The sequence below is a fragment of the Lepidochelys kempii genome, chromosome 2 (assembly GCF_965140265.1).
Source record: "Lepidochelys kempii isolate rLepKem1 chromosome 2, rLepKem1.hap2, whole genome shotgun sequence".
In the NCBI taxonomy this organism is placed as follows: Eukaryota; Metazoa; Chordata; order Testudines; family Cheloniidae; genus Lepidochelys; species Lepidochelys kempii.
In genome coordinates, this window is record NC_133257.1 from 114,805,631 (window position 1) to 114,831,899 (window position 26,269).

The 26,269-nt window shown below is 42.8% G+C and overlaps 1 protein-coding gene across 6 annotated transcripts in view; it reads left to right on the forward strand.

Moving 5' to 3' along the window:
* The window catches only part of MAK (male germ cell associated kinase), a 57,297-nt gene that overhangs the window by 18,128 nt on the left and 12,900 nt on the right, over positions 1-26,269 (forward strand). For 5 of the 6 annotated variants that reach the window (XM_073332064.1, XM_073332065.1, XM_073332063.1 and 2 more), the window contains 4 exons: positions 2,109-2,429; positions 4,611-4,801; positions 6,648-6,778; positions 22,644-22,775. In XM_073332064.1, the coding sequence (XP_073188165.1) occupies positions 2,109-2,429; positions 4,611-4,801; positions 6,648-6,778; positions 22,644-22,775 (775 nt within the window). The remainder of the gene's footprint in view (positions 1-2,108; positions 2,430-4,610; positions 4,802-6,647; positions 6,779-22,643; positions 22,776-26,269) is intronic. The other variant, XM_073332068.1, reaches the window with a different exon arrangement.

Below are 26,269 nucleotides of genomic sequence, written 5' to 3' on the forward strand. Positions count from 1 at the left end.
GGCCAGGCTGGTATATTTCCTTCATGCAGTATGTTGTATGCAAACTGCATTGTCTCATGCAAAGTGAGTGATCTAATCACTTGAATTATGTTTACAGAGTCACATCCTAGTGCTGCAAAGGCTAAGAGCCAGATTCTGGCAGCCCTATCCATAAAACTCAATTCAACTCCTACTGAAGTGAATGGAAGTCTTTTCATTGACCTTAATGAAAGTAGATTAAGCACATAATGCATAGTAGTTTACTCTGAGACGTCTCTTTAACTTGAATGAGATGGCTCTGGGAACAAAATATGACTAATTATGAGTAGGGGAGGCAAAATCTGGCCCTAACACACACAATATTTCAGCACATTTTTACAGGTCCCTTAATGCTGATCCTTATTTCAACAACCATCTGTTTCATAACTTTTGGTACATGGCTGCTATGGTATTTAAATTAATTGGAAACACATTTAAACGCAGACTGAGTGAAGGAGTAGGTGGGGGAGAGAAATTTATAAGTGATTTGAACTAGAGCATGCTGGTGGGTTTTGCTTTTTTTACTACCTCAGTAGTTTATTCTTAGGTGTCTTTCTTAGGCAAAATAACTTGGATTTGCCTACATAAGAAAAGGAAGATAGACAAGCTTAAAAAAGTTAAATGTGCACACACAAAATTAAGAAGCCAATGAAACCATTCCAAAGCCACACAATCTGAAAAGAAAAAGCCGCTCCTACTCTTTCAGTGGCTCACTTCAAAACCCACTTTTGCTGAGAAAAACCTGGTTAAAACTTAAATGCTGCCTTTGAAGAGGAGTTGGTTAAAATTAATCCTGCTCTTAGGAACTGCAACTGGGAGGTGTGATTGCTAGCATGGTAGATGGACTTGTGCTAAAAATAGCAGTGTGGATATTGCAGCAGGGGTGGCAGCTTGAGCTAGACACCCAAGTCCAAGCCTGCCTGACCATCTGGGGCTAAGCTTAGGCAGTTAGCCTGAGCCATCGCCCATGCCAGTGTTAACATTGCTATTTTTAGCATGCACAGATCTGTCTTCCAGTGCTGGAAATCACACCTCCCAGTGGCAGTGTAGACCATCCCTAAGGCTCGGACAATGACAAGTGCTGGAGCATAGCTCCCTCCTAGATTTCAGGTGTCAAAACAATGCTTTGGGCTGCTCTGGAAAACTACACCTTTGGACCATATGGTATTGCTGTGCTGTGTACCCAGCAGAGGACATGAGGATGCTAAGGAAAAAAGCAGAATGAACAACCAAGGTCAAGAAAATAGGTGCTGCCATTTACAGATGAACATCATGAGAATGCCATCTCTGGATGTAGGCCACAGTAAGCTATATAAAACAAAGCAAGCAAGCTGGCGATGTGAACATACATAGAGTGAACTGAAAATGCAGGATAAACTTTGCTCATTAGAGCATACCAATTAAAGAATGAACACACACACACGTGTGTGTGTGTATGTATGTATGTGTGTGTATATATATATATGTCAAAATAACAGCCATGATGCATATGTGTAAGACACTTACATGAGGCTGTTCCCATATACAGCAATAGATGTAGCCTATCTAACCTAAGTCAGAGGAGAACTTAATTCAGAAATATCCCCCTTGGGGATATTCCTGATTAATGCTGGTAACCTAGGAAACTATGTGAACTGAACATTGCAATAGAGAATCCACATGTGTGCTGGGCTGGAAAGATGGCTCTTAAGGGATGTAGGACATTCCTTCTAAGTTATCTGTAAGCTATCTATCCGTCCATTCATCTTTTTTAGGTATTTCTAGGCTGCTTGTTCGCATAATTTACAAGCACCAGATTCTTATCACATTCTCCTCAAAAACACACCCTGCAATATCTGCCAGTCATATTTTTCAATGCCACCCTGATACCCCCCCACAGTCTTATTTTACCCCTTCCTCGCCACAGAATCAAATATCAAGTGTACACCATTCCATGTGCTTCACTTACACATGTGAGTTCATTTGCATCCATCTTGAACCTCCACTGTGGAATTTGTTAACAAGCTTGAGACCTGCTTACATATCTGGTGAAGAAGTTATTGCATTTTAATTATAGAAGTGTATTAAATATGTTTTATATTCTTCTTCAGGCTTTGAAATACCCTTATTTTCAAGTTGGCCAAGTTTTAGGACCTCCTCCACAATATTTGGAACAGAAACCTGTTCAGCCAACAGAGCCAAAGCCAAATCTACCCAAAATAGAACTTGTATCAAAACTAGAATCTGTATCGAAGCCAGAATCTCAGTCTTCACCTGATGCACTTGACGAGACTCAGCCACAACTTCCGTCAAAGATTAACCACCAACCTCTCCAGCAAATCCAGCTGCCACAGAATACAACTAACCAACAACTACTCCAACAGCAGCAGCCGCAACCACTTCTTCCAGCAATCCATAAAAACTCATCACCAGTAAGTTATCAGTAAAAGTTAAGAGCATATATATGAAATAATTTGTCCTTGTTAGCTGTGGTACAGTCACTGGATACCCCCCCCTTTTTTTCTAAGGGGGGTCCCATTTTCCATTAAATACTGTCACAGTTCAGGGCAACTGAGCCTGTATTTTCCCTCCGTGGTCCATCCTGGGCCCCCAAGTTTAGGGTCCCAGCTCCCCAGCTGTTGCCTTTCTTGGTGGAGACACGCGCCCCTCTCCCTTCTGACCAGGGTATGTTCAGACTGCACAGTTTCCTTCCTTCAGCACAGATAGGTTGCTCAAGTACACATGCTTGCTTTCTCTTTAGAGACGGTTAACTGGTGTAATTGCTACAGGTATGTAACCGTGCAGCACTTCCTATGCAAGCCTGCTTTATTAAGGTAAAAAGCATTACAGAGAAAATATATTAAAAACAATAAAAGAATCTACACACATGCTAATGAGCTACCAGAATTCATTCTAACTCTAACATGGGCTCTGGCAGGAACAGCCCTTCAAAGGGGTTCCTGTGTGGTCACAAGTTCATTCCAGCCTCTACATAGAACAAGCACCCCACCTTATGAGACCTCCGTAGGATCAGTTCTTCTAACCCTACCCTAAGGATTGGGGAATTCCATGGACCAGGCATCTTGTCCATTTGCTGGATCCGAAAGACCATGAACCAGTTTAAAAGCAGACGGTTTATCCAAAACCCCTTTCTTTGTCTGTTTGATCCCTGGAGAATCCAATTTGAACTTGTATTTGCATATCTCTCTGAGGTAGCTTCAAAGGGTTGATGAGGGAGGAAGTATATCAGCACCTCCCCCCCCCCCTTCCTTTAGTAGAGAAGGTACATACAACGTGATAACACATTAACAACTGCATTTTTAATGGTGTACCCCAAAGGTGTTATCCCTAATTCAATAATGTTTAATTAATTCAATCTTAATTCCATATGGTTTGTTCAGGATATTACAGGATGTTGTCCATCTGTCACAAGAACATCTAAAAGTGGTTTACCAATGATTAATTGATGTTTTAATAATGGTTAGTTGTTACACTGTCCAGAAGGTAATAGGTTATATATAATGATGACTTATAAGAATATCAGTAGAAGGAATTATAGATGGATGTAACTACAGTTTCTGTAACACTACTCATGTGTGTAACATGATTATCTAGTAATTATTCCTTTTATAAACTATTTATAAAAATACCATTAATATGAAGCATTACCAAAAAAGTTTAAATAACCACTTGGAAAGGGTTAGTGCTCTTCCTGCTTGAAGCAGGAGTTGGACTAGATTATTTAAGAGCACTCTTCCAGTGCTATTATATGTGACATTACTTCTCCATCTGCGGTCTGCCGGCATAATTCTGCTCTGTAATGAGTACCAGCAAAATCCATCAAACTCATGTCTTCCAAACTGTAAATTAGGTCTTGAAATCTTTGTTTTATTTCTAAACACTTTTTAATTCTTTACAGTTCAAGCCAAAGCTGGAGTTTGAGCAAAAAAACTGTTCTCAAGAATATTAAGAAATATCTTACGGAATTAAAAAGATATCTAGTATTTTTTATTTCCTTTTATGATATTCACTGACCTCTAATATGAGAAGTATTTATAAATAGTGGGTTTCCAGAATCATGCCAATGCCCATCAGCTCAACTGCAGATGAATGAAGGAGAGGATGTCTTTAAAACCTGGTTGGGACTTCACAGGAGACCGTATGGCAGAGGGTGCCCGGGAGAGGGCTGGCTGGCCTGGCTCTGCTTCCTCCTGGGCAGGACAATCTACTTTTAGGGTTGTGCCAACTGGCTTTCATTACTCCACCCCCTATTCCTGACAGACTTTCAGCTCCCAGGTTCTTTCTGCAGGCTTGAGCCAGTGGAACCAAAGAAGTGAATTAGGCCCAGCAAATTAGTACTAGTGTATAGTCCCTAAACTGACTGCTTCAGGTAGATTTTGACAACTAGGGCCTGACCCTGCATTGTGTCACACTCAGAATTCCTACTGATACTAATATCTGTTCAGACATTCAGAACCTCTGCAAGATTAGGCCCTGAATTCCATGAGGAGAAAGAAAATTTCTCCAAGCACTTCAGTGCATTCCGGCAGGCAATGAACTAGATGTAAAATATAAGAATAGAGAATATTGAAACTTTTTTCTATTGAAAACAGAAGCAAGCAACCATAGGCCCTCAAAATGGTGCAGTTGGCCTTAAAAATTGCAGGAGAAGATGGGGTCAGACTCTGTTAAAGACTATGGACAGCTGGGATGACTTGGAGGACACAGAATTTGGAATTTCGTATTCCAAGAAGCCCAGCATTTCACAGTTAAAGGAAAAGAAAACAAAAGAGTTTCTGTTTAGGTAAGTCCACAATTACATAAGGCACATAAGACACTTGATTTTTATTGTGTTTATTGTGTTTTAGTTTACCTTCAATTGGTTTTTAGAGTGAGTTTTCATGTATTGCAAGGTTTATTTTTATGCTTGACTAAAATCTAGATACATTAAACTAACTTTATTTTCTTTATCCACTAAGTTAGAGACAAAGTCTGCCACTCTTACTCATGTTCAGTAGTAACTCACTCTTAAAGTAGCCTGTAAAAGGGTGGGCTACCCATCTGCACCCTCTTGGCCATGTCTAGCCCTGCAGGTATGCCTCACCATACTTGAGGCTGACTAGCTATTAACAAAAAGAAAAGGAGTACTTGTGGCACCTTAGAGACTAACAAGTTTATTTGAGCATAAGCTTTTGTGAGCTACAGCTCACTTCATATCTCATGAAAGCTCATGCTCAAATAAATTTGTTAGTCTCTAAGGTGCCACAAGTCCTCCTTTTCTTTTTGCGGATACAGGCTAACACGGCTGCTATTCTGAAACCTAGCTATTAACAAGTGTACTTTGATGGAGGCAATGAGAAACCAAACAGCCTAATTCACATAAGTAAGCCACCCTGTAATGAAGCCCCATAAAGAGAGCACTTAGATTCATAGATATTAAGGTCAGAAGGGACCATTATGATCATCTAGTCTGACCTCCTGCACAATGCAGGCCACAGAATCTCACCCACCCACTCCTGCAATAAACCTCTCACCTATGTCTGAGCTATTGAAGTCCTCAAATCATGGTTTAAAGACTTCAAGGTAGATAGATGCTTTTATACAGTCTCTAGTGGTGGTTTCTAAGACCTGGTTTCCACAGTTTTTGTACCAGTTTATTTTGGTTGGAGGTGCAATTACACTAGTTAGTTTTCAGGAGCAATCTATACTAATCTGAGGCTTTACACTGGTACAACTGAGTCAGACGAGGGGTTGTACCAATGTAACTATTTCAGGATAAAAATCACACCCCTAACCTAAGTAGTTTTCACACAAAAACTGTGCAGAGGCCACCCCAAAAGTTACAACGGATTGTCTAACACGTTTACACTGCATGTCAGTCAGTCCTTCACAGCTGTTATCCTTCATGAGGGGTAAAAATGGAAGGTCACAAGGCTAGTTGCTTTTGCATGTTATGCATCATATGTTCAGCTCTGGTTTTCCCTCCCTTGCTGCAGAGATTGCTAGGATCCATGGGATGGGGAAGCCATGGTTCTTGGGCAACAGTTTAAAGATTTTGGTCTCAGGTCTTCGTTATTGCCCAATGTCATTATTTCATGTTCTCTGTTGAGGTGGAATGTGGCATATGATATTGCGTGGGGAGAGGTTTTTTTCAATTATTCTTTCACCTAGCGCTGCATTTTTATTTTTATTTTTTTCATTTTCAGGACGATTATGTTCCTTTGCTCTTGTGTGTTATCACACGAAAAAAAATCACATACACAAACACTGCAAATATACTCCTGTTCAATCTATTTTACACCAGCTGATAAATGTTTACTTGTTGTAAACTTATTTTGTGATTAGGAACTGATTTGTGTATCTCAGTTGCCAGTCAGAGATAAACTTTAAGCATTCGGTAGTCACTAGGCATTGGTGCTCTTAGAATAGATCTGGACACACTTTTTTTGCATACAGCCTGAGTTTACTCCCATTGAAGTAAATACAAATTTTCCATTAACTTCACTAGAAATAAAATCAGGACCACAATCATTATTTGGAAAAGATTTGTGGAGTTTGGATGAGAGCACTGTACTTATCAGGCTAGAGTAAATGTCTGTAATTCTGAGTCTAGAGTTATCAGTTAAATTACTAGACATCTTGATTTTCAGCATGTCCGAACCAAAGGCCTTGGGCTGTGTCCAATCAGGAGGGGAAAGCAAAGCTGTGATGCGAAATGACTCTGGAATATCAAATACATCCGCAAAACAATACTACCTGAGACAGTCAAGATATCTTCCTGGTAAGGGGAAATCTTTGTCACAGAGAACACAAGTTTTGAAGTGACTATCTGTGATACCTTTTATTTTTGTTCTTTTGATTTGATAATTTCACCTTTCATTGAGTAGTTTAAATTTTCAGACTTTTGGCTAAATACTATTCCAGTTCTTCGGGGATACAGGCCCCTCAAACACAGCATAGTTGGCATGAGAAGACCAGGCTGGATAGAGAAGGTCTCAGCACCACTTGCATACTGTGGCAGTTCACTCCACAGGTCCATTTAGCGGTAATGTCCAAACCTGCTGACCCTATCAGTAATGGATACTTTTTGTCCATTGCTAAGAGAGGATCATCAGCTAACAACCAGTACAGTTCCTGATATCCAGAACTATAACCCAGTTGACCAATATCAAGGATTTGAGGAGTCAGGGCACTGCCAGAGTTGCCCCAGCACAACCGTGTCAGTGACCTCCCCTAATAATGGCTTCTTAAAGAACTACTGTTATCCTCAAAAACAACAAGGAGTCCTATGGCACCTTAAAGACTAACAGATTTATTTGAGCATAAGCTTTCATGGGTAAAAACCTCACTTCTTCAGATGCATGGAGTGAAAGTTACAGATGCACACATAAATATACTGACACATGAAGAGAAGTGGAGAACCCGTGTTGACAGGGCCAACTCAATCAGGGTGGCTTTAGTCCACTCCCAACAATAGATGAGGAGGTGTCAATTCCAGGAGAGGCAAAGCTGCTTCTATAATGAACCAGCCACTCCCAGTCCCTATTCAAGCCCAAATTAATGGTGTTAAATTTGCAAATGAATTTTAGTTCTGCTGTTTCTCTTTGAAGTCTGTTTCTGAAGTTTTTTTGTTCAAGTATAGCTACTTTCAAATCTGTTATAGAATGTCCAGGAAGACTGGAGTGTTGTCCCACTGGCTTTTGTGTGTTACCATTCCTGATGTCAGATTTATGTCCATTTATTCTTTTACGTAGGGACTGTCCGGTTTGGCCAGTGTACATGGTGGAGGGGCATTGCTGGCACATGATGGCATATATAACATTAGTAGACATGCAGGTGAATGAGCCTCTGATGGTGTGGCTGGTTGGGTCTTCTGATGGTGTCACTAGAGTAGATATGGGGACAGAATAGGCAACAAGATTTGCTACAGGGATTGGTTCCTGGGTTAGTGTTTCTGTGGTGTGGTGTGTAGTTGCTGGTGAGTTTTTGCTTCAGGTTGGGGGGCTGTCTGTAAGCGAGGACTGGCCTGTCTCCCAAGGTCTGTGAGAGTGAGGGATCATTTTCCAGGATAGGCTGTAGATCGTTGATAATGTACTGGAGAGGTTTTAGCTGGGGGGCTGTACATGATGGCCAGTGGTGTTCTGTTGTTTTCCTTATGGGGCCTGTCCATAGTAGGTGATTTCTGGGTACCCATCTCGCGCTGTCAATCCGTTTCCTCACTTCCCCAGGTGGGTATTGTAGTTTTAAGAATGCTTGATAAAGATCTTGTAGGTGTTTGTCTCTGTCTGAGGGGTTGGAGCAAATGCAGTTGTATCTTAGGGTTTGGCTGCAGACAATGGATCATGTGATGTGTCCTGGATGGAAGCTGGAGCCATGTAGGTAAGTATAGTGGTCAGTAGGTTTCCGGTATAGGGTGGTGTTTATGTGACCATCGCTTATTTTCAGTGTAGTGTGCAGGAAGTGGATCTCTTGTGTGGACTGGTCCAGGCTGAGGTTGATGGTGGGGTGGAAATCGTTGAAATCCAGGTGGAATTCTTCAAGGGCCTCCTTCCTGTGGGTCCATATGATGAAGGTGTCATCAATGTAGCGCAAGTAGAGGAGAGCCACTAAGGGACGAGAGCTGAGGAAGCGTTGCTCTAAGTCAGCCATAAAGATGTTGGCATACTGTGGGGCCATGCGGGTATCCATAGCAGTGCCACTGACTTGAAGGTATAAGTTGTCCCCAAATCTGAAATGGTTGTGGGTGAGGACAAAGTCACAAAGTTCAGCCACCAGGTTTGCCGTGACATTATCGGGGATACTGTTCCTGACAGCTTGTAGTCCATCTTTGTGTGGAATGTTGGTGTAGAGGGCTTCTACATCCATAGTGGCCAGGATGGATGGAAGTTTCCTCAGGAAGTCAGTGGTGTCTTGAAGATAGCTAGGAGTGCTGGTAGAGTAGGGCTTGAAGAGGGAGTCTGCATAGCCAGACAATCCTGCTGACAGGGTGCCAATGCCTGAGATGATGGGGCATCCAGGATTTCCAGGTTTATGGATCTTGGGCAGCAGACAGAATACCCCTGGTCAGGGTTCTAGGGGTGTGTCTGTGCAGATTTGTTCGCTTTTTCAGGGAGTTTCTTGAGCAGATGGTGTAGTTTCTTTTGGTACTCCTCAGTGGGGTCAGAGGATAGTGGCCTGTAGAATGTGGTGTTGGAGAGTTGCCTGGCAGCCTCCTGTTCATAATCTAACCTGTTCATTATGACTACAGCACCTCCTTTGTCAGCCCCTTTGGTTATAATGTCAGAGTTGTTTCTGAGGCTGTGGATGGCATTGCGTTCTGTACAGCTGAGGTTATGGGGCAAGTGATGCTGTTTGTTCACAATTTCAGCCCGTGTACGTCGGCGGAAGCACTCTGTGTAGAAGTCCAGTCTGTCATTTTGACCATCAGGAGGAGTCCACGCAGAATTCTTCTTCTTGTAATGTTGGTAGGAAGGTTCCTGTGGGCCAGTGCACTGTTCAGTGTGTTGAAAATATTACTTAATCTGGAGATAATGAAAGTAGGCTTCCAGATTACCGCAGAACTGTATCATGTTTGTGGGGGTGGTGGGGCAGAAAGAGAGTCCCCAAGATAGGACAGACTCTTCCACCGGGCTGTGTGTGGTTGGCTAGATTAACAATATTGTTAGGTGAGTTGAGGGTACCACTGTTGTAGCCCCCTGTATCATGTAGGAGTTTAGATAGTTTACTGTCCTTTTTCCTCTGTAGAGACGTGAAGTGTGTGTTGTAAGTGGCTTGTCTCGTTTTTGTAAAGTCCAGCCACGTGGAATTTTGTGTGGAAGGTTGGTTTTGTATGAGAGTCTCCAGTTTTGAGAGCTCATTCTTGATCTTCTCCTGTCTGCTGTACAGGATGCTGATCAGGTGGTTCCTCAGTTTCTTTGAGAGTGTGTGGCACAATCTCTCACCATAGTCAGTGTAGTGTGTTGATTGCAATGGATTTTTTACCTTCAGTGCATTTGGTATGATGTCCATCTGTTTGCACTTGGAGAGGAAGATGATGTCTGTCTGTATCTGTGTGAGTTTTTTGTTGAGGTTGATGGATTTCCACTCCATACGGCTAAATTTAGTGCCTTGCATGGTGTCAGGTATCAGGGGGTAGCCGTGTGCTGTTATCCTGTTCATCTATAGCAGAGGTGGGCAAACTATGGCCCGCGGGCCACATCCTGCCCAGCCCTTGAGCTCCTGGCCGGGGAGGCTAGCCCCCGGACCCTCCCCCGCAGCCATGCTGCCGCACAGGTAGCATGGCTTGCTCTGTCCGGGCAGCAGGGCTGCAAGGTCCCGCTGCTCTGAGCGGCATGGTAAGGGGGTGGTGGCGGCACGCGCAGTGGCAGGGGGAGGTTGGGTAGGAGGTCCCAGGGGGCAGTCAGGGGACAGAGAGCAAGGGGCGGTTGGATGGGGCGGAGGTTGGGGGCGGTGGTCGGGATGGGGAAAGGGGGGGTTTTGTGGATAGGGGTTGGGGCAGACCAGGGAGCAGGGGAGGTTGGATAGGGAGTGGGGTCCTGGGGGGCCTGTCAGGAGGTGGGGGTGTGGATAGGGGTTGGGGGGACAGGGAGCGGGGGGGGTTGTATAGGTGTGGGAGACCCGGGGGGCCTGTCGAGGCGGGGATGTGGATAGAGGTCGGGGCAGTCAGGGAACAGGGAGCAGGGGAGGTTGGATGGGGGTGGGGTCCCGGGGGGGCAGTTAGGGGCGAGGGGTGCCGGGAGGAGGCAGGCAGGGGACAAGGGGGCGGGGGGTTGGATGGGTCAGAGGTTCTGAGAGGGGCAGTCAGGGGGCAGGAAGTGGGAGGGGGCAGATGGGGGCGGGGGCCAGGCTGTTTGGGGAGGCACAGCCTTCCCTACCCGGCCCTCCATACAGTTTCGCAACCCCAATGTGGCCCTTGGCCAAAAAGTTTGCCCACCCCTGATCTATAGGGAAAGGCTGACAATCTCAACTGATAATAGAGTCAGTCTACTATTGAAACGCTGAACTTTAGTTTCTCTAGGGTTGCCGGAGAGTGGCAGCTGCTGGCCGGACGCCCAGCTCGTAGTAATGGAGAAGTAAGGGTGGCAATACCATACCATGCCACCCTTACTTCTGCGCTGCTGCTTCTGGTGGTGCTGCCGCCTTCAGAGCTGTGCGACCAGCCAGCAGCCGCTGTTCTCTGCTCTGCCTTCAGAGCTGGGCAGCCAGAGTAAAAACTAAAGATCCTCTGTAAAAATGCAAATTCTGCATATTTCCTTGGCAAACAGATTTCTAGGATCTGTCCAATCAGTGGACGGTGCTAATCTGTCCAACTCTGAGGCTGTAGATTGAAGCCATCCCCCACCTTGACAATCTGAATGATTTTTGGTTTGTCTGAAATTCAAGCAGAGAAGATGACTCAATATTTGTCCCCTCAACACGCTTCTGTTTTCTTGGGAGTAGATAGGCAGCTCAATTGAAATCTGAGCAATTTTGTGTACAAAGTAATAGGAAAATTCTTTAATCAGCAGGAACAAGAATAGGAAGCTAAGAAAGGACGGGGAGGAGTTTACCTATAAGTAGTTGTCTCTGAAAGTATGCTGTAATAAGGTCTCTGGTGCCATACTACTCATCTCCACTCTACTATTACATTGTGTTACTTTCATTTCTAGATCAACTTGTGAGCTTGAAAAGGAACTTTTGGTTCTCCTTCAAGTGTCCCTTGCTCTGACCGGTTGAAATCTAGCTAGCAGTAGCTGTTGGGGCACTCATGTCCTCCCTCACCCCTCCCTCAGTGAACATCGAGCATTCCAGGGCAAGGGTAGAAAGGAGCGTGGTGCTCCAGCTGCCTCAGTTCCTTCAAAGCTGCAACTGGCTGAACGCTTTTTGTGTGGAGCTCTGGAGTCCTCCCAGATCTGTGATTAGTTAGCTAGTTTTAAGTAGTTATATAGTTATAGTAATAGAGTAATACAGTTCCTTGCTTGGCATGGAACTGAAGAACAACTCCGGTTTCAAAAGATGTGTAACTTGTCTGGCATTGTTCTGACATTGGATATACACGTTAGATACCTGGTGTGTTCAATTTGCTGAATGTTCACAACAAGAGCAAAGAAAGACAGAATAGACTTCAAGTAATCCTTTTTAAAAGAAGCAGTGTTGGCAAAATCATTTGGAAATGGAACAGGGCCAGGAGCTAAGAAAGCCCACAGACTGGTAGTGGCACTGGACAAGTCTACTAGAAACTGAATGAGTCGTCTTCTTCTGTTGCTATTGCTAGGAGTCCCTGTGATAAAGATCAGAAAAGGAAATCCTCCTGAGGGTCTATGTCTAGAGCCAACACTTTACGTTTTGGTAGTGACTCAGCTGGTAGGGTAGGCATCATTTTCCAGTTCTTGGTGGTGTCCGTCTCTGTGAAAAAAGCCAATCTGCAGGAAAAAGACTCCTCTAAGCTAAGTATTTTTAAGGAGCCAGTGCTTTGACATATATCCGCATAGGAAGGTGTGGAGATGTTCCTCCTCAGATCCGGATGAGCTGTTTCTGAAAGTGAGACTTCAAGGAACCATCGAGACGAAGGAATGCTATGAAACTAGTGACTAGTAGCTGTGTGGTACTGCAGCAGTTAATAGTCAAGGCACAGATTCATAGATCCGATATGTCCCTAGTTCAGCCAGAGGTTGATTCAGTTTATAGTAATGGAAAAGGAAGGAGATGTACTGAAACAGTCCCAGATATGTGTTTTTTGGAAAAGAGAGGTCATGTAAAATAGTTTAGAATTTCTTCTCTACTGCCATCACTTAAAAAGCCTTCTGCTTCCCCAGAGAATTTTTCTCCAATGTCCCATATCCAACAAGTATAGTATTATCTTCAGTTCCTTCTGAACTGAGAATAACCTTGGATCAGAAGAAGAAAATATGAATTGTGAACCAGATCTGCAGAAGGAGTATTAGAGGGGGACACACAAAAAAGATGGGGCGTTGTTCTATTTTGGATTAAGAAAAATAAACAGTTTTTATTGTGGATTTCTGTGTATGATTAAGATCCATGTACAGCACCAATCCAGTTAAGTTTTACAATAGTTATTGTCGCTTAAGAAAACAGCTTTTTCACTATCTTCAGTAAAGGTTCATCTCTCAGCCATATCAGCACAACATGTACCTATGGAGAACAAATCAATATTTATTAATAATGTAGTTAAAAGGTTTTTAAGAGGCCTCAATAATTTATACCTTCCAATAAGACATCCTATGCCATCTTGGAATTTAAACATAGTGCTCTCACATTGATGAGACCTCCCCTTGAATCTTTGGCAAGCTGTAATTTATTTTATTTGTCTATTAAGACAGTGTTTTTTATAGTCATCGCCTATGCAAGACATATACATCAACTACGTGCATTAATGGCTGATCCATCATTCACTGTTTTTCATAAAGATGAAGTAGTGCTTTGTACACACCCTTGATTTTTACTAAAAGTGATCTCAGATTTCCATATAAACTAGTCTTCAGTTTTATCAGTTTCCTTTCCCAAACTCCAGTCTCACAATGGAGAGGTTAAATTACATACTCTGGATGTTAAAAGGGCTTTAGCCTGGTATTTAGACAGGACCAAACAATTTAGATTGTCCCTAAATTTGTTTATAAACTGAGGCCTGGTCTACAGTACAGTTGTTTTGGAATTAGTCGAGTTACTTCGAAATAAAACTGATTCTGTCCACACGACCAAACCAGTTTTTTCTATTTAAAGGGCTCTTTAATCTGATTTCTGTACTCCACCTCGGCAAGTGGAGTACCGCTAAACTTGAGATCACAGTTCCGGGTTACAGGTACTGTGGACACAATTTGACGTTATTGGCCTCTGGGAGCTTTCCCAGAATGCTCCCTTGTGACTGCTCTGGACAACACTCTCAATTCTGATGCACTAGCCAGGTAGGCAGTAAAAGCCCCGGGAACTTTTGAATTTCCTGTTGGGTCACCATCAGCACAGGTGACCATCAGCACAGTCCACCATCACAGGCGACTATGCAGAGTCCACCATCACAAGAGACCACACAGTCCCGGATTCACAGATGAGCTCCAGCATGGTCCGAACGGGAGGTACTGGATCTCATCGCATGCTGGGGAGACGAATCTGTTATGGTAGAACTACGTTCCAAAAAAAGAAATGCAAATACGTACGCTAAAGTCTTCAGGGCCACGACAGAAAGAGGCTACTCCAGGGACACAGAGCAGTGTCGTACAAAAATCAGGGAGCTCAGGCAAGTGTACCAAAAAGCCAGGGAGCGCGAACGGGCACTCTGGGTCACAGCCCCATACATGCCGCTTCTACCATGAGCTGCATGCAATTATGAGGGTTGACGCCACCACTACCCCGCCACTCTCTGTGGACACCTGCAAGAGGGGAGTAGCACGGAACGAGGAGGATGAGTTTTTGGAGGAGGAGGATAGTCCATAGGCGGCAAGTGGGAAATCCATTTTCCCCCCCTAGCCAGGAACTATTCTTAGCGCTGGAGCCAATAGCCTCGCCCTACTCCCAAGGCATGCTCCCGGACCATGGCCCTGGAGAAAGCACTTCTGGTGAGTGAGAGCTTGATTGGAGCCACGTAGTGGGGGGTGGGGGGAAACCCAGCCATGCTGGGCTGTTCGTGTTTAGTTTAAAGGGCTCATCCCTACTCAGAGCCTCATCGGAGCCATGCGGTGGGTGTGTGTGTTGGAGGGGGGAGGGTATTGTGTGAAGCGATCATCCCAGAGAGCCCGCAGGCCCTCCTTTTATATGGCAAACCCACCAGGCATTTTGCTTGCTATGGGAAAGGGGGCCCAGCAGTTCGAAAGCATTGAAATGAATGCGGAAGTAGCAGAACCCAGCGTGTCCCTAGGGCTTACCATGGCTGCCTGCAAGCTGAATTCTGTTGCCCAGCCACATGTGATGGCTTACTCACACCAAAGTGGCAGGCACTTCAGTGTAAGAGGCAAAATGCGACCTCGTACAGAAAGAACATGTGCTGTGTACTATGAATTGCCTGTTTCACTGAGAAAGTGTGTCCCCTTTGTTCTCTAAAATGTATCTTTTAACATACTACCCTCCCTTTTTCTCCTCCCGCAGCTGGTGCAAATGTTTCAATGCAGCCCCTATCTACTCTGTCCCAGAGGTTGGTTCAGATTAGAAGGCCGAAAAAATTAATTTGGGACTACATGTTTGCCGAGCTCATGCAGTGCTCCCACACTGATAGGGCCCAGCTGAATGTGTGGAGGCAAACAAGTGCAGAGTCCCATAAAGCATTACACGAATATGAAGAGAGGAGGGACGTGAGCAATGAGAGCAGGCAGGATGCTATGGTCAAGCTCATGGGGGAGCAAACTGACATGCTCCACTGTATGGTGGATCTAATGCGGGAAAGGCAGTAAGACCACAGACAGCCGCTGCAGCCCTCCCTCCATCCCAAGTTCCATAGCCTCCTCACCCAGACGCCCAAGAACACAGAGGGGGAGGCTACAGGGACCCACACAGTCAACCCTAGAGGACTGCACAAGCAACAGAAAGCTGGCATATCCTAAATTTTAATTTGGTTTCTGGACTTGTCATTCCCTCCTCCTCCACCCCCCTAACCCAATCCCCCCCCTCCCCTCCGCCGTCTAGCTTCTGATTTCTCTCAATGTTTTGTGCAACAAATAATAAAGAACGGTTTTTAAACAATTGTGACTTTATTTCCTTTCATATATATATATATATATATATATATATATATATATATAGGGGGCGGGTAACTTTAAGAGAAACAAACACAACTGTCACACCATACCCTGGCTAGTCATGAAACTGGCTTTCAAAGCTTCTCTGATGTGCAGCATGCCCTGCTGCGCTCTTCTAATAGCCCTGTTGTCTGGCTGTGTGAAACTGGCTGCCAGGCGAGTTGCCTCAACCTCCCACCCCGCATACGAAATCGTGCACCGTCTGCTGAAAGCAGTATGGCGTCTGCACACCAAAAGGGTGCGAAATGATTGTCTGCCGTAGCTTTCATGAAGGGAGGCGCGACTGACGACACACACCCAGAAACACCCGCGAGAATGTTTTTGCCCCATCATGCACTGGGAGCTTAACCCAGAATTCCAGTGGGCGGCGGGAACTGTGGGATAGCTACCCACAGTGCACCGCTCCAACATTCGATGCTAGCCTCAGTACTGTGGACGCGCTCCGCCGAGTTCACGCATTTTAGTGGGGACACAGAAGACCGAATATATAAAATCGCTTCCGAAAATTTGAATAGAATAATTTTGAAATGATATCGTACTGTAGACATACCCTAAGAAAGAACAAGGGGAAAGCTATATCTGTACGAATGCTAGCGTTAGAGTATGTATTAATGAAGCTTATAAACTGATGGGGCTGCCCATTCCTCAGGGAATTAAAACATATTCTACTAGACAGAAGGCAGCCTCTGTGGGTTTTTCTAGGTATGTTCCTCTGAGAGATTTTTATGGCAGCAACATGGAGTTCTTTTTATACCTTCTCTAAATCTAAGGAATGATATTTAGATCTGATCAGGGCCGGCTCTATGATTTTTGCCGCCCCAAGCAGTGAAAAAGCTGCCGCCGCAGACGGCAAAAGGAAGAAGCTGCAGCCAAATTGCCGCGGCGATGGGCGAAACCAAGAAACTGCCGCCCCTTTCTAACTGCTGCCCCAAGCACCTGCTTGGAACACTGGTGCCTGGAGCCGGCCCTGGATCTGATGCAAGATTTGACAAGGCAATACTGCAGTCCTTATTCACTTAGCATTCTGTCATCCCACCCACCTGGGTCAGAGTACTGCTTAAGCTATGTCAGAAGTGGGAGTATGCAGAGGGCACTCGAAAGAAAAATGAAGGTATTTGCCTCTGAGCCTCTTTGAGGTGGACTCTGCATATTGACACTTCCTGTCTGCCTTTCCTCACTACCTTGGAGTCCTACTTACCAACGGGCTTGGAGTCATAGATAAAAGAACTGAACTGGCTGGAGCACCACGCCCCTTTATACCTTTGCCCTGGGACCCTGGATGCTCACTGATGGGAAGGATAAGGGAGGTGCGTGAGCACTGCAATGGCTACCGCTAGTTAGAGCGCTACCATTCGGCTCCATTAGTCAGAGCATTGCGTAAGTGTGAATATGTGTAGTGTTTAGATGTTGCTTGTAATTATTAGAATTGGGAGCACCGGCTGTTGGGAGTCTGAAAGGACAGGAAGGAAGGGGAAGGAGTTGAGAGGCTGGGAGAAAGCTACAGAGGGTGCAGCAGCAGCTTGGTAAAGAGGTTTCCACTTTGAAAATAAAGTCCTGTTGAAGCTTGTTAGTACCTTGCCTGGTTGATACAACGTTTTGGCAACAAGGATGGATCTTCTGCCTCTGAACCCACCTCCACCCTTTCTGCAAAGCCCATGTGAGCCTCCAATTGTTTTTACTACCTGGATCCATATGTTTGAGACTTACCTGCTTGCAATCAGTGCTACAGAGATTTCTGAAGTAAGAAAGCGTGCTCTGCTAATCCACTGCTGTATATTTTACACTTTTCCCCCTGCAGATGATAAATATGAGACTGCACTCACTGTATTAAAGAATTTTTTTTTTGTGCCAAAAGTGAATGTAGTAGCTAATCGCTACAGATTTCACCAGCATGAGCAGAAGCCAGAGGAAACTATTATGCAGTATATTGCTTCTCTGAGGAGTCTGATTGTAATTTGTGATTTTTGGGAATATGGCAGATGAGATGATTAGAGACCAGCTCATTGAGAAAACAACCATGCTTCATGTAAGAGAACGCTTGCTTCTAGAACCACAACTTATACTAGAAAAAGCAATAACCATTGCTACTCAGATTGAGTCAGCTACAGCTGAAGCCAAAATAATGAGCATGGATACAGGAGTCACAGTCCAGGCTATGACTCCTTTGCAGAAAAGTTCACTACCACTGCAGACACAATTGCAAGAGGAAAACTAATGAAAAACCACCGAATCAGCAAATTCAAAATACAGTAAAAGCATGTTTTCGTTGTGGATCCCCACAACACCTTGCAAGCTACACAGGGTGTCCGGCAAAAGTAGCTCAGTGCAATCATTACAAAAAGATTGGACATTTTGCTGAAGTATTTCGCAGTAGCCAGTTCAATCAACAGGTGCATGCAATTACAATACCAGATGTTACTGTGCTGAGTGTGGACAAAATCACTACTGCACATATTCCAGAACAGGTAAAGTGCACTGTAAATGTTTCCACCATACCCTCAGGCAAACGACACTTTATTCAGCTAATGTTGGATACTGGCTCATCAGTATCTATACTACCTAATTCCATCTGCATTACTTTAAAGATGTGCCTCTTACTGAACCCAAACTTCACTTGGTGTGCTATTTGAAAAACCATATTCCAGTACATGGCTGCCTGCCAGTAATAGTTACTTTTGGTGATTGCTGTGTAACTGCAGAGTTCTACATTGTCCACAAAAGCACTCCTATCCTTGGCAGAGATTTATTGGCTGCTTTAAATCTTAGGGTAGTTTAATGGACGAATTGATCTTCCTCAGCAAAGCACTCTTGCGGTATACACACCAGTTTCAGCTGGGACCCAACACCAAGTTGAGGAGAAACTCGGCTGTGCTTGTGGGTTTCTGCATGAAGTGGAAATGAGGAATAACATGATGCCTGTACGACAGAAATTACAGCGCTTACCATTTTCAGACAGGGAAGCTGTTTCAGAGGAACTTAGAAAACTTGTTCAAACGGACATTATTGAAGAGATCGACTCCTCGGAATGGGTTTCACCTATAGTAGAGACGCAGAAGAAGGGTGGAGGCATTCGCCTTTGTGTGGACTTTAGGGAGCCAAATAAAGCTATTGTGATTGGCAGCGATCCTCTTCCTCACATAGAAGAAGTATTTGCAGAACTACGTGGAGCAAAGATGTTTTCTACTCTTGATTTGCAGAGCGCATACCATCAGGTTATGTTGCATGACGATAGCAGAGCCCTCACAGCATTTATTACACATGAGGGACTATTTCGTTTTAAACGTGTTCCATACGGTCTCGCATGTGCCCCAAGTGCTTTTCAAAAATTATGTAATTGATTCTGAAGAATCAACATGGAGTTCAGTGCTATCTGAATGATATTATCGTGTTTGGAAATACTTCTGAGGAGCATGACAATAACCTGCAGTCTGCACTAAACTGCATCAGTACAGCAGGCCTCCAGCTCAATAGGTCCAAATGCAAATTTAGACAAACTGAACTTTCCTTTTTGGGGGATACAATTTCAGAGGCTGGACTAAAACCTGATCCAGATCATATCCTGGCAACTTCAAATGCTCCTCCTCCAACAGATTTGCAAACCTTACGTTCCTTTTTGGGTCTTACCTCCTGGTATGCAAAATTCATTCCCAATTATGCTTCTGTCATTGAACCATTATGAGAATTACTACAGAGAAGTTCAACATTAGTTTGGACAACGGATGCACAAGCTAGTTTCAAAATGGTGAAAGACTCGATTGTACATAGTCCAGTACTTGCACTATTCAGTCCTGCATTGCCCACAATTGTAACTACTGATGCTTCTGATTATGGACTTGGGGCTGTTCTCACACAACTGCATGAGGATAACACAGAGAGGACTGTTGCATTTGCTTCAAGGACACTAAGTAATGCTGAGAGAAAATATTCTACAGTTGAAAAAGAAGCACTTGCTTTTGTCTGGGCTACTGAAAAATGGAGAACTTACCTGAAGGGTCGCATGTTCAAGTTGTGCACAGACCACAGCCTTTTGACGACGTTGCTCACCACGAAAGGACTGGGAAGAGCAGGATACCGTATTGCTCGATGGTCTGCAAGACTACTCGTTTTCAATTAGGAACTGGAATATAAGCCTGGAAACCAAAATGTGGACGCTGATTGCCTTTCTTGCCTGCCGTTGCCTTCACCAGATAGTCCACCGGAGGATGAGGATGTAGTGCTTACGCTTATTACAAGTGCTCTCACTGCAGTTACAAGAGAACAATTTCAAGCTGCTTGTTCAACAAAAACTATGGGAATATCTGACAAAGAGATGGCCCAGTCACCCTAAAAACCTTGACCCAGTTTTGCTGCCTTATTTTAGAGTTCGGGATGAACTTTCTTTGTTTGATGGCTGTGTGCTACGAGGTACACACCGGCTCCTTGTGCCAGATGAATTACAGTCAAAACTCATACACCTGGCACACAATACTCATCAAGGAATTGTCAGAACCAAACAACAACTATGGGATCTGTATTGGTGGCCAGGGATGGACTCTCAAACTGAACCACTCATAAAATCCTGTGTCGCTTGCCAAATGCATGATAAGACAGCAGTGACATGTACCCCTCCATTACAGCCTGTTTTTCTTCCTGAATCTGCATGGGGGAAAAAAGTGGCGATTGACATTGTAGGACCCTTCGATACTGCTCCAATTGACTGCCTTTATGCCATCATTTTAATAGACTATTTCAGTAAATGGCCTGAGGTAGCATTTACATTGCAAATCTCTTCTGCTACAGTAATTAAGTTCCTCTCTTCAGTTTTTAGCAGGGAAGGTAACCCCAGAGAACTGGGTTCAGATAATGGTAGTCAATTTACTTCCCTGGAGTTTGAAGCTTTTCTAGCACAGAGGAACATTTTACACAGAAGGTCATCCCAGTATTACCCTCAAGCCAATGGGGAAATCGAACGGTTTAACAGAAGTTTGAAAGAGAGTTTGCAAATGGCTAAACTGGAAGGGCGATTGTGGATACCCTTCAGTACTGATTTCTTGCAAGCATACCAGGCTACATGACATGCCACAATGCAAAGATCACCCGCAGAGTTACTGCATGGGAAACAGATGAATACTAAACTGAACATTGCTGGATTGTTAAAGGCATGACCTGATGCCCCAAACGAGGATGATGTGAGGAAAAACAGTTGAACAGAACCAAGCAAAGTCTAAGGCTTTCACAGATAAGCGGTGGGGTGCTAAGGAACCAAAGTTTGAGTGTGATTCCTTTGTTAGAATACAAAAACCTGGAATTTTATGCAAAGGGGACCATAAATTCACAGCTCCTCTTAAAATCATAGAGAAGAAGGAACCTTACACCTATCGACTTTCTGATGGGCAGGTATGGAATGCTTCTTATCTTGCACCTGCCTATGCACCAAGAGGAGATTATGCCAACACCCAGTCTGCATTGGATGACTTCACTGTAGTACCAACACAACAAGACATTGCACTGGAACCGGGGCTTGAGAGATAGGTGGTCATCTGGGTCTGACAGGCTATCTGGACTAGAGACTATGTTATGTAGTATCTACAGTGTTTTCAGTGTAATATTTCTGCCAACAGTATAGTGTCTTGTTTCGTATTTGTTCCTGTAGTTAGAACGTTTGTTTTAATTGGGAGAGTTTCTTAAGAGAGGAGGGAATGTGGTGTTTAGATATTGCTTGTAATTATTAGAACTGGGAGCACTGGCTGTTGGGAGTCTGAAAAGACAGGAAACGGGAAGGAAGGGGGAGGAGTTGAGAGACTGGGAGAAAGCTTCAGAGGGTGCAGCAGCAGCTTGGTAAAGAGGTTTCCACTTTGATAATAAAGTCCTGTTGAAGCTTGTTAGTACCTTGCCTGGTTGATACAACAATATGCAGAGTTCATCTCAAAGAATCTCAGTTATAGGTAAATAATCTTCATTTGCCAACTAAATGAGTTTGTTATTCACTTTGCAAAAAGTATAGTTGAGGCCTTTCCAGTGAATTCCCTGCTGGGAAGAAAAAAGTCAATTCCTTAATGTCAGATGAAGGCCCAAAGACTCAAGAATGTTAATCTCCAAAGAATGTGTGTCTGCCTATAGATAGCCCAGTTGATAAATAATCTCAATTTCCTTCATTTTTCAAGGACATTTCTAATATTCCTCTGGTTCAGAGCCACATTTTTGATATGAAGACTGTATGAATGTATTCATCCAAAAATAGAAACCAACTTCAGCTTGTAAGAAAATCATAGCACCAAGACAGATTTTAAAAAAAATGGTATTTAATGGTCTTTCTAAATATTATCTGTTACTTTAATTCTGCTAGATATGGGTGCTGTTTTCATGCTGTTTAATCACATCCACCTCTTTCAATACATCTGTGTTTTAGAAATACAGTACCAGTTTTTCTTTTAGTCGCAGGAAGCCTAATATTTTGCATACCCCTTTTGTGGTTGTAACTGTTCAATGGTTTTATATTTCAGCTGGGAAATACAGCACGTGGTAGCACATAATTTAACTTTTATGTACATAACAAATGGCTGTTAATTACTTGATTGCCATAAAAACTTTACTACATTTTTAGTCTTTTGTTTGACTTTCATTTAACTATAGTAGCTCACATTAAGGCAGACTTTTACAAAGTTAAGATCAGTTGTCTCTGGAGCTGTTAAAAGTTTATCTTATATATTTGATCATTACAATTCTCTCTGTACTAGTCTTTTTAGGGTTCAGTTGTAAAACCTAAGCAGTGTGCATTGTTCTTTGAGTTATAGGAAAAAGTTTTAGTTCTTTGTAACATCATGTAAAGTCTAAATACTTTTAATGTACTGTCAAGGTGTTCTTCCATTCTTAAGATTTTAAGTGCTTAATACGTTGCCTTTTGAAGTTGAAATTCACACTCTTTAAAATTATTGCTTTTCCAAGGTGTAAATCCTAAGAATGTCTCCTTAGTAGCAGCCAGTAAAGAAGGCTCTCAAGGAATCTGGAACAATTCATTGTTTTCTAAACCACTAGGGCCTACTGGAGGAGGTCTGTCTTTTAACAGAATGAATGCAGGTAATTCATAATTACAATAAGTACTATTGTGTATATACTGGATTATTTTGTGTTAATTTTTATTGTTTAAAATTAATTTAGGTAAGGTCTTCTAGCTTCCAATTGTTTCACTGTGTTCTTGCTTTTCTCTTTTAACGTGTATCCCCTGAAAAGAACAGTGTACTCTATATTTATATGCCAAGGTATATATTTTCATTTCAGGGTGTGGAGAAAGTACATGCTATATAAGTCCAATTATGGAGCTCTGCCAGGAAGAATTTGAGTTCTAATCCATCAGAGCCATTAACTCACTGTGTTAATTTAAGCAAATTTTAATTTGACCTTATTATTCCTAGTCAATTTGAACTGGAACATTGGGTAAAAGAGCAGTTCCGCATATGGAAAAAAAAGAAAAAAAAGATGCTTGGTGTGAGCTCATATCATAAAAATAATGTTTACAGAGTGCTTTGTTTGCGGATCAAAGCAGTTCTCAAACATTGAGCCTGCCAACCTTCCTCAAACAAAATAGTACTTTACTGCACGAGTAATCCTGCTTTCTTCAATAAGGTTGTTGGAGTAATGTACTTCACAATATGAGTAAGGATGGCAGAGTCTGGCTTTCACTGATTAAGCGTCACACAACTACTGAACTATATGATAAGTACAGTATCCCCATTTTACAGGTGGGAAAATTAGGCACAGAGAGGTGAAGTGACTTGTTTAAGATCTCTTAGCAAGTTAATGTCAGAGCCAGGACTAGAGACCAGGGCTCTTAGATTCCCAGCCCTGTATTCTATCCATAAGACCACATTGTTACTTTTTTATGATTTTAGATAATAAAGTAATAATTTAGAACCAGTTTCTCAGCTGGTGTGGTTAGGTGTTCCTCTATTGACTTCAACAGAGCTATGCTGATTTACATCACCAACTGAATATCTGGCCCTAAAATTTTTGTAGCAGTCTTCATCCTGAAGGATCTTTGAGTTTTAAATACTATGTAGAGGTCTCACTTCCTTGCAACTGCAATGCCCCGTCTAATAAGGGGGAGTGTGGTAGCCAATCTGTGCCATCAACAATACAGGGTTTTCTTTTTGAAAGTGAAGCACATACTATCTGTCTGAAATTACATGAGTCGTGTTTGGTAGGAAGAAGGGCATTACCCACACTGGAATTTTTCACACAATATGAGGGGCATCTCTTTCAAATATCTATCATAGGTACTTACGTGACCCCTTCACTATAGTTTCTGAGCACCTCAAAATGTATTTATCCTCACAATACCCCTGTGGTGCTATTATCCCTATGCTACAAATGGGGACATGAGACAGGCAGACAGAAAGACAAAGGGCCAGATTTTCAAAAGTATTCAGATGCATAAAGATGCAGAGCGGCACCTAGGGGGATTTACAAGAATGCTGAAGCAGGTTAAGCACCTAACTTCCATTGAAATAAATTGGAGTTAGATACCTAACTTGCATAGGTGCTTTGGAAAATCCCAGTAGGCATGTCTCTGCATCTCTAAGCCTAAATACTTTTGAAAAACTTGACCTTGGGCAAGTCATTTAGGACAAGTAGTGAGTCTTCAGTGGAGCATGGTCAGGTCTGCAGTCTCAGGCTAGCACCTGAACCACTGAACCATCCTTTCTCCTTTAAATAGTGCCATGGCATTTTCAGTGACTTCACTTTAACCTTTTATTGAAAGAACACCCCTTCAATCAACAGTACTTTCCCCCTTAATAACATGATGGGGTAATGCTTCAGTATTGATTGGTAGGAGAGTGCCATCTAAAGAACCAGTGGACCTATTTCCTCGAATACCTGGGCTTTTCTTGAAGGTCTCCAGTCCTAGTAGTGACCTGCCTGAATCCATTTTAGCTTATGAAATCGGACAAGATCACAGCTCCAGGCTATAAGAATATGAAATGAAGCTGAATAATTCTGTTCCAGATAAACTAAAAATCAATGCATTATATATATGTATAATGAAATGAAATGTATGAAATGGACACAATCAACCTAAAAATCCCACTTCTGTCTGGAAAATTTTACCTCCAATAACTATAACTGAAAGAATTTAGAGAAGAAATACTATTTATTTTCTGTTTGTTTACTTTGTGCATTTGATAGCACTTTCCAAAGCTATTTTCACCATTTCTCCTTTATAGTTCATCAGTTTCTTGTCTGGCTCTTTTATACACCAAAACCAGGGTAAAACTCATTTAAGAAAGACAGATGAAAATATGTTTGGTAAAACACAGACATTGGCAGGGGTCCCAAAGGCAGGTTCGGCCACTGAAACTCCTTTTTTTTTAAGTCATTAATTTTTTTTTTTTTTACTTATTAGATTTCAAGTTGTCATTGCCCCTTAACTGATGAAATTAACCAAATTAAGTTTGTTACTTTGGAATGGTATTTTTCCTTTCCCTCAGTGTAACCATAAAACATAACAATTTAAGAGCAGGTTAGTTTCAAATGATGAGGCACTCTCTCTATGCAGAATTATACGGTTAGGTTCGGTTAGGCCTGCAGTCTGACTAGCTAACCATGCTTGAGTGATTTATTATATTTACATTGGTGATCAATTATATTCTGCTTCCCTTGAGTAGAAGCCTGGTGGTGAGTTCAGTAGCACCATTTCCTACTTTAGGGTAAGGCCTTTTTGCAAACATAGGTCTGAAGTCATAGTTATAAAGGTACTTTAAACACTCATTCTCACCTGTTTTGATTTCAGTGTTTTCCCCTATTTCTATTTACAAATCACCTAATCAATTCTTCATCTACATTTTCTGAAGGACTTTCTTTCTTTCGTTCTTTTGTTCTTCTGCCTTCTCTGCAGAAGAAAACATAATTAAACCAATTGAAAAACTATCATGCAAGGAAAGGTTGAATGAAAATTTAGAGGCTCCAAAAGGTAATTTATGGCAATTATAGCTTGGAATAGATGATTCTTTGCAGGTTGCATAGTTATGTCATGCATTTTCTTATTTTGCTTTTCTTGTAACAGTTGCTCTTGTATAATGCATTCCAAATGATCTTACACTTTTGTTTCAGTTTTAATCGCTATTATTCCATGTTGTGGCAAACCCTGCCCTCCCTGTAAAAGTGAGGGATCCCAGTTGCAGAGGGATCATTTTGGTTTTGCTGTGCAGGGGGAAGGGATATGGTGAGAGGAGGAAATGCAGGGGATCTGCTTGCCACTGAGTTGTGTTCCATAAACTCTCTTATAATGGCAGGGGGGATTGAGGACACAGCTGGGGTCAGTCAGTCTGCGATTGTTTACTTGTGCATGGAGCAGGCTGAAGGATTTTCCCCATTGTGAACTTCGCCCACAGTAGTTTGTGTCAAGCAGGTGAACTCCAAATATATGAACATATTTAAAGAATTCTTTTAGTGTTTCATACTGAAATACTGGGCCACATCTTTTTTCTATCTGTCAAGCTCTAGTAAACATGCTTAGTTATTGATCCTGCCCCATTAAAGTTAATGGGAGCTTTACTGTGTACTTCAGTGGGTTC